The sequence below is a fragment of the Phaenicophaeus curvirostris genome, chromosome 11 (assembly GCF_032191515.1).
Source record: "Phaenicophaeus curvirostris isolate KB17595 chromosome 11, BPBGC_Pcur_1.0, whole genome shotgun sequence".
Taxonomy (NCBI): Eukaryota; Metazoa; Chordata; class Aves; order Cuculiformes; family Cuculidae; genus Phaenicophaeus; species Phaenicophaeus curvirostris.
Window position 1 is genome coordinate 13925995 of NC_091402.1, and position 13563 is coordinate 13939557.

A 13563-nucleotide genomic window follows, 5' to 3' on the forward strand; every position below is an offset into this window, starting at 1 on the left:
CCTAATGTCCAGCCTAAATCTCCCCTGGCGGAGCTTGAGGCCATTCCCTCTTGTCCTGTCCCCTGTCACCTGGGAGAGTGTCTTATACTCAAACACCTCTTTTCCCATGCTGCTCCCAAAGAACAGCAAAAACCTCATTAAACTCTCCCCAAAATCCAGCCTGTGCCTGTGGAGCTCTTACTCTCTTGGCAACTTGGCTTCCTTTTAACATGAAGGTCTAAGACTTTTGTGAGGATGAAAGGGCCATGATTAGTGTCATTTGTCCCCTCAAGATTTTGCTCTTCTAGTAAAATAGAGATTGCATCCTCTGAATTGTTTTCTACCTGTCCTTCCCAATGCGTAGCAGCAGGGTCACCACACCAGGCAGTAGAAAAGACTCAATTATACTATAGTTACACAATAACAAATACAAGAAATTATAAGAACAGTACAGCAAACACAGCCTTGAGAAGAATTTCCTTAGATTCCCCATACCTTGACCTCCATGTATGTTCAACACAGCCCAGAACTCATCCCACTCCGGGGCAGCGGCTACCACCAGGGCTACCCAGCCCAGCCGCTGCCTTAGCCCAAGCTGCAGCCAGTGACCTGTGGCAGCCGAATGAAAGGCACAGGGGGTTTGCTCTGTGCTGTCTCTGTGGGTTCCCGGAGGTGACGGGCAATGGCCTGGTACGCAGCCGTAGATGCGATGTTCGGATCTGGCATCCAGCACCATACAGCACACCACAGGCACCAGCTGCACGGCCACGCTGGCGATGCGAGGGCACCCTGAAATGCCAGAATCAGTATTAAAAAACTGAGCAACCAAGGCCTGCATTTGCAAATAACAATGTAGATGCGCATAAGAAATAAACATTCTTGGGTTTTATTTTAACTTTTAAAAGCTCTTTGGGGGAAGCCCATCACAAATCCAAGACAACGGGTCACACTGTGGTTCACTGCAAATGACAAGAGAAGTGTTTATGTTCCAAACATTTGCAAAATATCCTTCAAAATGCAGACCAAGCTCTGGCTTTCTGCTTGGAGAAAAAACAAATGGATTGAATGAACAGAAGGAAAACAGTCATTTCCAAAGCTTATTACTTTATTTATACTTTATAGAGTGCAGCTTCAAGGTCAACACTTGTTCTTCTGTTCTTCATATGTCAGGGGACATATTCTGAAGTCCCACAAGAAGAAGGACCGTAGTACTACTGTCCAGGACCTCCACACCTCCAGCAGCAGTTTCTCGCCTTCCTCTGCTCTGGACATTTACAAAATCTCTAACCAGTCTCCAGCCACCTGGGATAATGTTCACAAGGGCTCGCACCAGCCTTTCCAGTGCCAATGCAGACAGAGCATGTACTTCATATTTCATCTTTTTATTCACTGTCTATATTGATTTTTTTTCTAAGTACTTTCTAGCCCATACTTACTTAATAAATTACACTATTTCTTCTCATTGGGTATTGAAATACATTATCATCTCACATCACTAGTTATTGTCATTAACTACAAATTTAACTTCGCAAGTGGCACCCAATTCCTAAGCTACATAAAAAGTATCTGCTATTGATACAACACATTTATAGCCCACTCATTATATTAAAAATGAAAGTTCCTAGATAGATAAGTATTGCAGGATCCTAATTTTCCCTGCAATACAGCAGACTTAAGAATCTAATGGTACAAGGCATGTTGACTACAATTTCCAGGCTGACCTTTAGCGAGCTGGCCATCGTGCAATGAATCAGCATGTCAAGGGCTCCCAGTCTTGCAGTGCTCTGCTTAAATGTGTAATCACACTTTACACCTAAGACAGCAATTCTGTAATTTCAGCCCCCTGCTGCTGCCAAGGGCTGCCCAGAGAAGGAGGTTTTGTGACTCAGCGCAGCCCCAGAGCACCAATCCTGCTCAGAGTCACAGCCAGAGTAAACTGAGAAAAACAGAAAGGGTACCACCTCGAGTTTTATTAGAGGGGCAGTCCAACACCTCTCTATAGCTGGATCTCATGTTTTACATTCCACTACTATTGACAGAGTCTTTTTGTGTATGACAGTGGACATCATTACCTTATTACAGAAAATGAAGAAGTGCTGCTAACTCAAATGTCATTAAAAAGTAACATTCAAAATCTCTAAAGGATGTTCTACAGCTGATGTGAACTGACCTAAAAGCCATGAATGTGAAACACATTGATTGTTATGCACACAAACATTTTTGTTCTCCTCTAGCTGTACAAAATTTAAATGTCTTGTAATAATTGCTATGATTAAAATGCAGACCTAAAAGCAGAAGTCAACAATTACTACCTTTCAAAAGGTTTGCTTTTAGTAAAAAGAATCAAACAAAATCAGCTTCCCGTTTTTCCTCTGCACTTGTTTACGTCAATAGTTATTACAGTTTATAGTCAGCACAGATCTGGCCTGTTCTAAACAAAAATAAATACTGCCTGCTACCATGGTTTGAGGAGGAATATTTTTGAAAGCAAGATGTCCAGTCCCAATTACAGCTATAGCCTGAAGTCAAAAGACACAGAAGCCTCAATCTCCAACAGATTTTGTGCTTTCTTTGCAAAGTTCTCAATGAAAAGCTATGACTAAAACTTCAGGGCTCAGTAAGAACATCTTTGAATAATACGCATGGTATATGTTTTGCTTACAAGTCATAATTTTAAAATCCTACCTTGTTGCTCAGGTTTGCTTTAATTTTCTTGCATTGCTTTATTTCATTACAGAACTCCATCACCTTGTTAGGAAGATAAGACCTTTTAATGCTAATACTTATTTTAAAACTAGGATACTTAATGTCCAGTAACCTCACAATTTCTTTCAAATTTAATTACTTTAAACTGAAATAATGATACATACTCATGAGTAAGTTTACATAGATATATACCAAAAGAAAAGCATTTCTGTAGAACAGAGTCCACTCTGTCCCTCAGCTCCCCCCATGCTGAGCCATGTAACCGGAGCACCGGCATCTGCTCAATCCCAATCAAAACACTGTCCCATAGTTACTACCAAAGAAGACAGAGCAAGCTTCTGCAGGATGCAAGCAGGAACAGCAGCAACGCGCAGACCCATGTCCTTCAGCAGCGACACTGCCAGCTTTAGCCTCCAGCAGTTCTCCAGCATTTTATACCCCATCTCAGAGTAAGATGGCCCACAGCACCGCAAACAAAAAATGCCAGCACACCAAGCTGGTTATTTTAAGGCAGTTTGAATGACAGTTAAGTGAATATCCAGCATTTTATTAAGCATCCAGTTGCACTGGAAACTGGAGATAAACTAGAAGTATTTCTCAGCATTAAGCTTCCTGCATGGTTTTAAAGCCTCATGCCACTGCTGCACTAGCTCCTCTTCCGCTTCCTGATGGGAAGCTGTTGATCATTTTCTGGCATTTGGGGTCGATGAGACTTTCTTTTCTTAACCCTCGAATCCAGAAAACAGCTGCTGAAAAAAAAAGCAAAACAAAGAAAGATAAAGGAAAATGTGTTTTCGAAGGTGCCCTAAACACTGCAAATACAGCACTTTAAAACTGCCTCAGTAAGAAGTATGCAGGCACACACGCATACGTGGTGATGGTGAAGAGAAATATTGCTCTGTCTTCCTGTTTGAAGATGACAGCATCCACAAACCATCCCCTTCACCCCGAGCATGCAGAGACAGGGAGGTCGCAGTGCCTCTCCTCCCATCACCAGGGGTCAGTTTAGAACCCAAAGGCGCAGCAAGAACCTTTCAAATTCCTTGTCCGTAGATAAGGAGAGCCCCTGGTGCTACCATAGTCATGATTACATTTTATCAGAAAAGGTCAACTTGAAATAGAGTCCTCCTCAGCAGCATGGCCACCAAGGAAAAGGACAAGTGACTTTGGTCACAGTTACCCAAGAAGGAAAGCATGTGGAACTCCCATCTTTAATCAGGGTCTCTTTGCCAGAGGCCCTCTTCATTTATGGACAAAGAATTTTCCATTGGAAACTCAAAGAAGTGTTTTCTTTTTAGTCATAGAGTTAATTTTAAGGGGGAAAAAATGTTAAACTAGCCACATTTAAATTAAGCAGCTCATTTCCATCATTCACCCTTGGAACTTAAAATTCCATGTAGTGTTGACATGAAGGATAACACTCATCCATCAATAGCTTTTTACTAATTAAACATTCCTTAAAGATGCACTTTTTTTTTTTTTTTTTAGTAATTGCTAGGATGAATCCATCCTGCAGGGACTATTCATTTGGCTTAACCTGGGAATTCAAAATTGAAAGTAACAGTAGAAAATTCTCAAATGCTGTGTCTCTGTTGACTGCCACAAGACACATACTAAAAGCGATTAACAGAACAACTCATATTTCAGCGCTCAGTGCAGCACCACTATGCAAACCCAGCTCCTGCATCTACAAGACCATTAACCATGTCCAGGAAGGTCAGCACAAATCCCAACACAATGTGATTCAGTCTCTGCCTCTGGAGACAGCAGTATGATTAACTGCACATACCTGCAGAGCACAGAAGGAAGAAATAATGCATATGCATAACTCTATCCAACTCTCTCCCAGTCCGCAATGCTACAAATCTTACAAGTATGATTTCTACAACACATGAAGACTGAAGGCAAAGGCCTTTCCCTCCCAGCTCTACCCTCCACTCCCTGACTCTAATCCCTTGCATTCACTCAGTGGAGAGGATCACTCATTTTACCTAGAAGCAGCTACAATTTTAAAAGTTAGTGCGATTAGATACTAACAAAACCTCTTAATATATGACCTTACATCACCGTTTTCTCTGCATTTTGCAGTATTTTAAAACAATTTTGCATTATTTTGCATTATTTAACCTCAATGCAAATGTTAAGGCTGAGTTTTGTGAAATCTCTCAGTACAATAATGCATTGCCACAGGCAGTCCCATGCTGAACTAAAACACACAGGCTTCGATGAAAGCATTCATAAATGGATACGCAGATGTTTGAAGAGTGCCATGATACACAATTTTTTTTTTCCTTTAAATTAAGCCCTGAAGTAGCTATTTTAAACCAAACCCAAGGGAGCTGTTGCTCTTTGTATTCATCGTACTCAACTCTTGTACTTGGGTTTTATCTTCCATTCTAGGCCAAGGAGAATTTGCTTATCTGCGTCCAACTCTGCAGTTGTATGACAGAGCAAAAGGATAATTAACCTTGGTGGTTAGGTTCCTATGTGCCTCTGGCGAATAACACTGGAGAAGCACGCTCTTTAGGCACACAATAAAACATGGAAGTGATACACTAACCCTTCTGCAGAGCACATGGCTTTGGCCATTAAAGGATGAAGGATCCTGAGTTGGATCATTCCCTTGTCCTCCAAAGGAGGCTAGAAAAGAAAAACAATTAGAGGGATTAGAGGTGTAGGGAACACTACAGTAACTGGGTTTGTTTTCTCATGAAAAGAGAAGACCAAGGGGAAATGGTAAGTCTTCCAAAGTATAAAAGTTCCACTTTGCACCTTACCAGGCTTGTACGTATGACTCACTTTTCAGCAAAGAAAAAAACACATTTTTAATGATGGCAATAGTTAAGCAAATTAACACTGGGAGACTCTGGGATCCTCACCCATTAAAGACCCTGGAGTTCTTTTCCCATCATCACATTTTCAAGATTCATGAAGATACCAGCCAAATGATAGCAAGCCTTGTAAATTACCAAAACTCATTTGAGTTCCCAAGCTCCATCTACCATTATTTTTACTATAGTTACAAGGAATACAAATGACTGCATCTGCAAAACTTAAAAGGGAAAAATATTTTCTTATTCATCTGACACCTCTGTGGGTTTGTCTTGACCTGAACTTAAGCGTGTCAGATGTCAGCTAACACCTTCAAACAAGAACACACATATCCTGAAAGTGCGGGAAAAAAACAAGTAGTATGGTCAACGCCAGCTACCCTAGAAAATATAATACAGGCCCCAAATGACATAGAAAATTAAATCTTTGTCTTCTGAAATCAATCTCCAGCTAGTTTTCTCTATACATTCTCCATTCCAGAGGTGGAGAAGGATGGTTGTGCGTTGCAGACACGTACTCGTCTCATTGTCACAGCTCCCTTTGGCAGGCAGTCTCCTCCACTGCTCCCTGTGGAGCAGAAAGACCTATTTAGGGAGCAGCAATTTTTTGAAACCTGTGACTTGACTCACTCTCCTGAAGTGTAAAACATACAATAAAAATAAAAATCAAATTCACTAAAATATCTCTTTTGGTTACAAAACTATGATATGGAGATTTGCATTTCTCCCCAAAACATCACTAAGTAGACTGATACTGTCATCTGCAGACACAGAAATGGCTTTAACAAGCAATTGCTGCCTGGAGGTTTTGTTTAATAAGGCAATTTCTGAAGGCAGCATCTGTGTCAGCGTAATATTAAACGCTCACCAAGCCATGAACCTGTAAAGTTGTAGGTATTTGTATAATCCTACACGCCAGCAACAGACTGAAGTCAACAGAACTATTTGGACATATAGCTGTTTCCAGGAGCAGGTCACATGTGCTTCAAATTTTTATGCCTCACTTATTAGCACTTCCCTTGCACAAAGATGCTTGTTCAGGATCAGGCCCTGAATTTACATCTGAAAGATTAAAACCTTACTCTGTTTCTGAACTTGAAATTTACAACCATTTCTCTGCCAGTAATTCTATAAAAAATTAAGTCGCCAACAGCACAGACTAATAAATAACTGTGGTTCATGGGGAAAAATAGGCAATGGCTTGATTACACCTATTCAACTGAGGGGATGGGAGGCTAAGATCATAGGAAAAAAAAAAGACTTGCTTGAAATGGCTAAGGGACTTGGTTTGTGTAGCCAGGCAGGGCTCAAGTAAATGCACTCTTCTGAAAGCAGGGTCAACCTTCAGCCATAGATCAAGTCTCTTTCTAAAACAAACCTGGTTAATACACATTATCTTGCTAATGTGGGCCTGCTGCTTAAACAGTCTCCAGAAAATTAAGAGTTAAAGGTGAATTTGATTGAGTTAGGTGTGTTCTTCAGCCAAAGAAAAAGGAAGTCAACTAATTTAGCAACTAACTAACGAAGAGCAAAGGAGCACTTACTCCAAACTACCTTACACTGGAATATTTTACAAGCACATGGGAAGAAGTCTCTCCACTGTATAACTGAAAAGACACATTGAACTATGACAAAAATGAACAGGTTATGATCTTTGATACATTCTCATATCTAAGAGCTTTCTTGTTATGAAAGAAGGCAGCATTCAGAAGTCTTCCATGGCATTGTTAGGCAATTCAGAAGGTCTGAGCATCTACAAGCAGAGGAAGTTACTTGGTAGTACCCAGCACCTCTGGCAGAGACCCTGACACCACACAGCAGGTGCTCAAATCCGTCCCTGTGTCATAGAATCAGAGAATAGTTGGTTTGGAAGGGACATTAAAGATCATCTAGTTCCAACCCCAATGTCATGGAAGGCACCAGTTGCAGAGCCACACTGCAAAGTGCTCTTCCTTGTGCAGTTGGACATAAGACTGATTACTTCACGGGTTTTAGAACAGATTCAACTCTGGTTTATGTTCATTTTAATTAGGTTAAGAACATTTTTGTACTCCTAGACTATGACCTACTGGTTGCATGGCATAGTGCCACCAATATTAAAAACGCAAAGTAAATGCACTTGATCTTCCACAGAGATGTGCAAATGTTAGTATTTTAGTAAGTACTAACAGTCAGATTCCTCCATATACCTTACAGTGCATTTTGTAATAACAAGGTTTGCTTGTCCAGGATCAAGAAGATCCTGACTACATACTACAGTCATTGATCCCCATCCCAGGTCAAGTCAGGTACAAATATGTTGCAGTGACATTTCTAGCATACTACCTGACGTTAGGGATGAAGTGAACTTGTTTCTCACAACATCAATGTAAACTTTGAGGTAGGCAGGGATCTTGAGTTGCAGCAGTGCACAATTAATAACTCATATTCCTTTTTGCCTTTTTTCTTATTATTATTTTCTCCACACAAAAAAGTCATATAGGATATATTGTAGCCACCAGGCATCATTTCTGGAATTTCATTAAAAGCACTACAGAAAAGCTGCAGCTGTATTTAGGAGTATAACTGAGCTACGACTAAATGGTAAAGTCACTATAAAAGCCTTTCATCAAACCCCACATTTTTAAACATTCAGATCTGATACTGCCCAAGGAACTAACACAAACCTGCAGTTATGTTGGCATCATCAACAACCTATGACACCTGCATCAGAGAACCATGAGACTTTCAAAAAGTGCTCACAAAGAGGCTACTGAGAGCCTGAAATGCCGCTTCAATTTCATCAAATACAGAGTAATATGAACTTGTGTCACCCCAATAACATGAATCCACAACAAGTGGATTTGTTGCTTAACAGAAGATGAGACAAGCAAGAAATAAATTCCTTTTGAAAGCTCAAAGAACACTGAAATTGTGCTTAAGTAACTTTCAGAAAAGGAATGAAGTCTTGCTAAAATTACACTACAAACTGCCACTAACAAAATCATAGAATGGTTTGGGTTGGAAGGGACCTCAAACATCATATAGTTCCAACCCCCCTGCCAAGGGCAGGGACACCTCCCACTGGGTCAGGTTGCTCAAGGCCCCACCCAACCTGTCTTTGAACACTTCCAAGGAGGGGGCACTCACAGTTTCTCTGCGCAACAGGGAACGTATCCCTACACTGCTCCATTTGTGCACTTTTACAAATAAATAGCAAGGATGTCACATGCAAATGCTTGAGTTTAGTTTTGAGCATTAACTTCTAATCTCTTTGTAGCAAAATGAGGCAATTAGTAGAAATGAAAGAAGACTCTAGGGAACTTATGCAATGTCTCAATTTTCATTAAGAGCTTCAAAAAAATAGACAACTAATTGTAAATTAACTAATTGAATATGAATGTTTATTCCTTCTTTATTAGATCTGCCATGTAAATTAAAATGCTCAACACATCACCTCGCTTCCCACTGAAAAAGGCTCAATATCCCGGTTCAGGACTTCATCTGTTCACACAAGTCTCTCACCATCTGCTAAGATATAACTGCAGCTAGAGAAGCTGTTATGGTCAGATGAACTTCAGCTTAACACCTGAACAGATGAGAAAGCTTTGTTCAGAATAAATGCTACAGATTTCAATCAAGACCAAACCATTCCTTTTGCCATTTTTTTCATCTGCTTAGTGAAAAATAAACCATCAGCATGACTTTTAAGCTGTCTTTACATTGTCTTATTCTCTTTCAGAGACCTTCAGTCTGAAATTGTGCAAACCCTGTAACTCTCCTGCTAAGAACACAGGCAAGCACTAAAAAAAGGTCCATAAAAAAGCCAGTAGAAAGATCCAGGCCTGCTCATGTCACCCCAACACAGCACCACAAAGACCATCCCGGGTTGCAGACAGGAATATAGAAGGGAGTTTTCCCACTACAAGTGCCCTACCACGTACTTGGCATCAGCATATCACCTGGACACAACGCAGAGGACATCAGCTCACTGCTCCCGCTGGGGAATAAAGAGGGGAGGTTAATAAGCAGTGATCTTTTGCACTTACAGGAATGCACTCCCTGAATGAAGTGAATTAAACTTATCAAACCATGCTGTCACTGCTGTGCACAGAGCAGACTGTTCATATTTCTTCCCCAGAAGCTTTAACTTGAATTTAAACCTTCCAGACACAAGAAACTCCAAATCCAAACTCTGTAAAAGCATAAAATGGAAGATATTTTTTAGAAGGACTTAAAATCACATTTGACAAAAGTGAGTTCTTCTAAAAAAAAAAAAAATATCTAATATCCTGCAGAAATGAGGCAGGTGTATTGATTCTACAATACTGATGTGGTGATTTGTCTCAAATTTTCTTTAACAAAACAGCTTAACACCCAACCAAGCAGTATTTCCCAAAGACTGGGCATTCAAACAATCAAGCAGACAAACAGCACAGATTGAATTATAATCTTAGAAAAATGCGCACAATTAACTCAGGGCAAGTGCAGGAGTGCAATGAAGTTAAAGCATTTATTAAAAATGCCGTCCGTCCCCTGCCCAGGCCCATGGAATGAGCCGTGCTGTTCACTCCTGGAGCGAGGAGCTGCAGCACAATCCTCCTCAGCAACAGCTAGCACAGTTATCATGAGCAAGGAACCAAAACCACAGGAAAAGTGGGGAAAAGCATCTGTCCACAATCTAGACAGCCTCAAAGTGTTAGTAGTGTACAAGACATAATAACAAGCTCAGAAGTATTTACCAAGTCCCACAAATTCAGTAGGTTTCCAACTTCAACCAAGAGGAAATCAAGAAGCTTCTAAGTTCTAAAGTGTCCATCATCATCTCCATGTTGCTGTCCAGCTACCGTTCCTCTTTACCCCGGTTTCCCACCAAGTCAGCCAGAGGCAGCTCTCGCAGGAGATACAGCAGCTTCATCAAGTGCTCACCACCAAGGACAGAGATGCACATACATAAGAACTGCTCTCATGCAGCTGGCAGGGATAGCTCTCACTTGTCTTGGCTTCTCCACTCATGTCTTCCACTCCTCTCCAAACAGAAGATGCACTCAAAGGGATAGTCACTCATTTTCTCCACCTCTTGCTGTGCATTTTCATACCTCAAGCATCTAATCAAGACAATACAGGGAGCTGCAAGCTGACGACTAGCTCACTTGCTCGTGAGCCTTCCGACTCTGGTAAGCCACAGTTTCACCCTTCTTTTGATCACAATTCAGAGACACAAATCCTTATGGATTGGCTTTTATTCCTAGCAATCCAGCTCACTGACAAATAGCCAGCTGAGATATAATACTTAACAGGTAATTGACAATAACACAATGAGGTGGTTACCACGGAATTCAGACAATGATCCCTGACCCATTCATCTGTATCAAACATAAACCTTGTAGCACATTTAAAAAACATCTGTGAAAGACACCTATGGCTGCTTACTCTTTGATACATGGCAGCAGCACCAGAAGATCAACACCTTAAGGTTTTTTTACTTTCTCTTTTTTAAAATCATACAATCATAGAATAGTTTGGGTTGGAAGGGACGTTAAAGATCATCTAGTTCCAAGCCCTCTGCCACAGGCAGGGACATCCCGCTAGATCAGGCTGCCCAAGGCCCATGCAACCTGGCCTTGAACACCTCCAGGGATGGGGCAGCCACAACTTCCCTTGGGCAACCTGTGCCAGCACCTCACCACTCCCATAGTGAAAAACTTCTTCCTTATGTCTATTCTAAATCTGCCCCTCTCCAGTATATATATTCATACTCAAATATACCTCAGAACAATGATTTCAAGTAGTCATCCGTGGATCTAAGGATCTAAAAACACTGACTAAATTGTATCTCTCACAACTGTGGAGATTCACCAAGAACCTGACTTTTTAGAGATATTTGCCTCTCTTGCAGAAAACATATAGGATTCCACAAACTGGAAACTGCTGACTCAAATCAGTTGCAAGGACTTTTCCACCCATGTATTCCACTTACTTGTCAGAGGACGGTGAACACGTTCCAGGCCCTTGCACATCTCTCAAAATGTCTGAACAGGAGCTGAAGGGGAAAATAAACAAGATGTCCATGATTTTAGCAAAGTAGGGCTCTACTTAGCAAAAGCAGTAGAATTCGTAGATTAGACAGACCCCTCCACACAGCATTGGCAACAAGAAGTAATTTCAACCAACAAGAAATACTTTCAGCCCAACAGCAGTGTCCAGAAAGCTCTGCATCACAGAATTTATAGAGTTGTTACAGGGTTTCATTTTCATTATTTAGCATACAAGAAAATACTCTCTGTTCACGTCCACTTTTTGGTAACTACAATACCTTTACATACACAGACACCAGGCAATTTCTCTGGAAAGGATTTGCAAGATACTTCGGTGGGTAAAGTATAACATTTCAAAGAGTAAATGTGTTTTCAATCTCAAAACTCATGGCTTGGGTTTAAGCTTTGCATTTTAACTACAACAACAAAAAGAATCCGTATCAAAGAAAAAACATTAATGCTGAAATTGTTAGTGACAAAAATCTGAACTGCCAAGACTGCTGGTGCATCCTGATAAATGCCAAGTGAAACCTGTTTTGCCACCTGTCACAGTAACTCATCACACAAACAGAGGTGGGTCATTTTGAGCTCCATGAAGCAAGTTCGCCTTGTCAAACCTACCTTCCAAGAAAAAGGCATAATCTAGAGTAGAGACAAAAGCATATGCTACACAGGGTCAGAAGAATCCCCAGCTGCGATCTGCTCCTCAATCAAAATGTTTGGATTCTGTGGTTTGATCATATACTGTGAAAAGAATATAACTGACCATTGAAAGGTGTATTTCATAAAGCTATTTATCTCTTAATTAAAATAGTTAGTTTTAAACATCAATGGATGCTTTTCTTAAACAAAGGGAAGAAAACATCATGGTGCTTTGAATACTGCAGTTGAGGTGAACGAAGACTGAATCAAGCTAGACACATCACAAATTTTTCCTCAACCTCCGTGAAAAAATTTAGTTTTTCATCTTCACGCGTAATTAACAGCCTGCCCAGGGAGGTGGTTGAGTCAACTTCCCTGGAGATGTTTAAAGGACGGGTGGACGAGGTGCTGAGGTGCATGGTTTAGTGTTTGACAGGAATGGTTGGATTCGATGATCCGATGGGTCTTTTCCAACCTGGTGATTCTATGATAATTCTGTTTTCCTTCTCCTGTTAGAATGTAAACAATTTCTAAGTCAATATTGATATACTTACAATACAGAACACATCAGGTCAAACTCAGTACTAGGGCTGGACAAGTGAGAAGCCTCAGTAAAGAATTTAAGATGGTAACTCAAAATAAATGAATAAGAGGATTCCTATATCATTAGTTTTATGGCAATAAGCTTAGCTTTACAAACTTGGCTAACAAGCACATCAAGTACTTCCTGTCAATGCTCAGCAAGCCTTCAAGCTATCACAGTGATAAGAACCCCAAATGTCATCCCAGACTGCTTTTGTAAGAGCAAGCACATAAATGCATAGCCTTTATATAAAATTTAAATGTATTTTTAAAGCTTTTCTAGTAGTAAGGAGTTATATGATGCTCACTAGAGTAGAGTCTAAGGACCCATCTGCAAAGCTGAAGAACAGCTGCCTTACCTCCTGCGCCCTTTGCAGATGTCAGAGGCTCACACTTGATCCTAAAGGAACCTAACAGTCTCCTCAAGGCTCTAAGGCGACACAATCGCTTACCAGCCATGCCCTCAACAACAGAACTGAAATTTACTTGCTAGATTTGTGTGGATTTTACCATAGCCATAGAGGCTACTTAAATCAGAACACTACTAAATTCAACTATGGCTATTGCATCAACATGAGAAGAATACATGCGTGTGTAGACTTACACACATGTATTGAATTAACTACAAGTAAGAGCTTAGTGACATTAGTCAGATCTCTTCACATGCTCAAAGTTAAGAAAAACTGCACAGATGTTTTCAGGCTGTATTTTAAATAAGTTGAAGATGTTGTCAAATTTCAATAAAATCTGAATTAAGTGAACACAATACTCTGGTCAGTTATTGATAAATAACTTTTATTGCATGT

General features: G+C 40.5%; 1 protein-coding gene across 4 annotated transcripts in view; it reads right to left on the reverse strand.

Moving 5' to 3' along the window:
* Window positions 1-928: 928 nt before the first annotated feature.
* Window positions 929-13563, reverse strand: part of RAD18 (RAD18 E3 ubiquitin protein ligase) — a 57304-nt gene continuing 44669 nt past the window's right edge. Inside the window, exons 12-13 of one of the 4 annotated variants that reach the window (XM_069865532.1) lie at window positions 11476-11538; window positions 929-3431 (exon numbers count right to left, since the gene is read on the reverse strand). In XM_069865532.1, coding sequence (XP_069721633.1) covers window positions 3332-3431; window positions 11476-11538 — 163 coding nt within the window. In that variant the 3' untranslated portion in view covers window positions 929-3331. Of the gene's footprint in view, window positions 3435-5332; window positions 6085-11475; window positions 11539-13563 lie in introns of those variants that run through there. The other 3 variants (XM_069865531.1, XM_069865533.1, XM_069865530.1) reach the window with 3 other exon arrangements.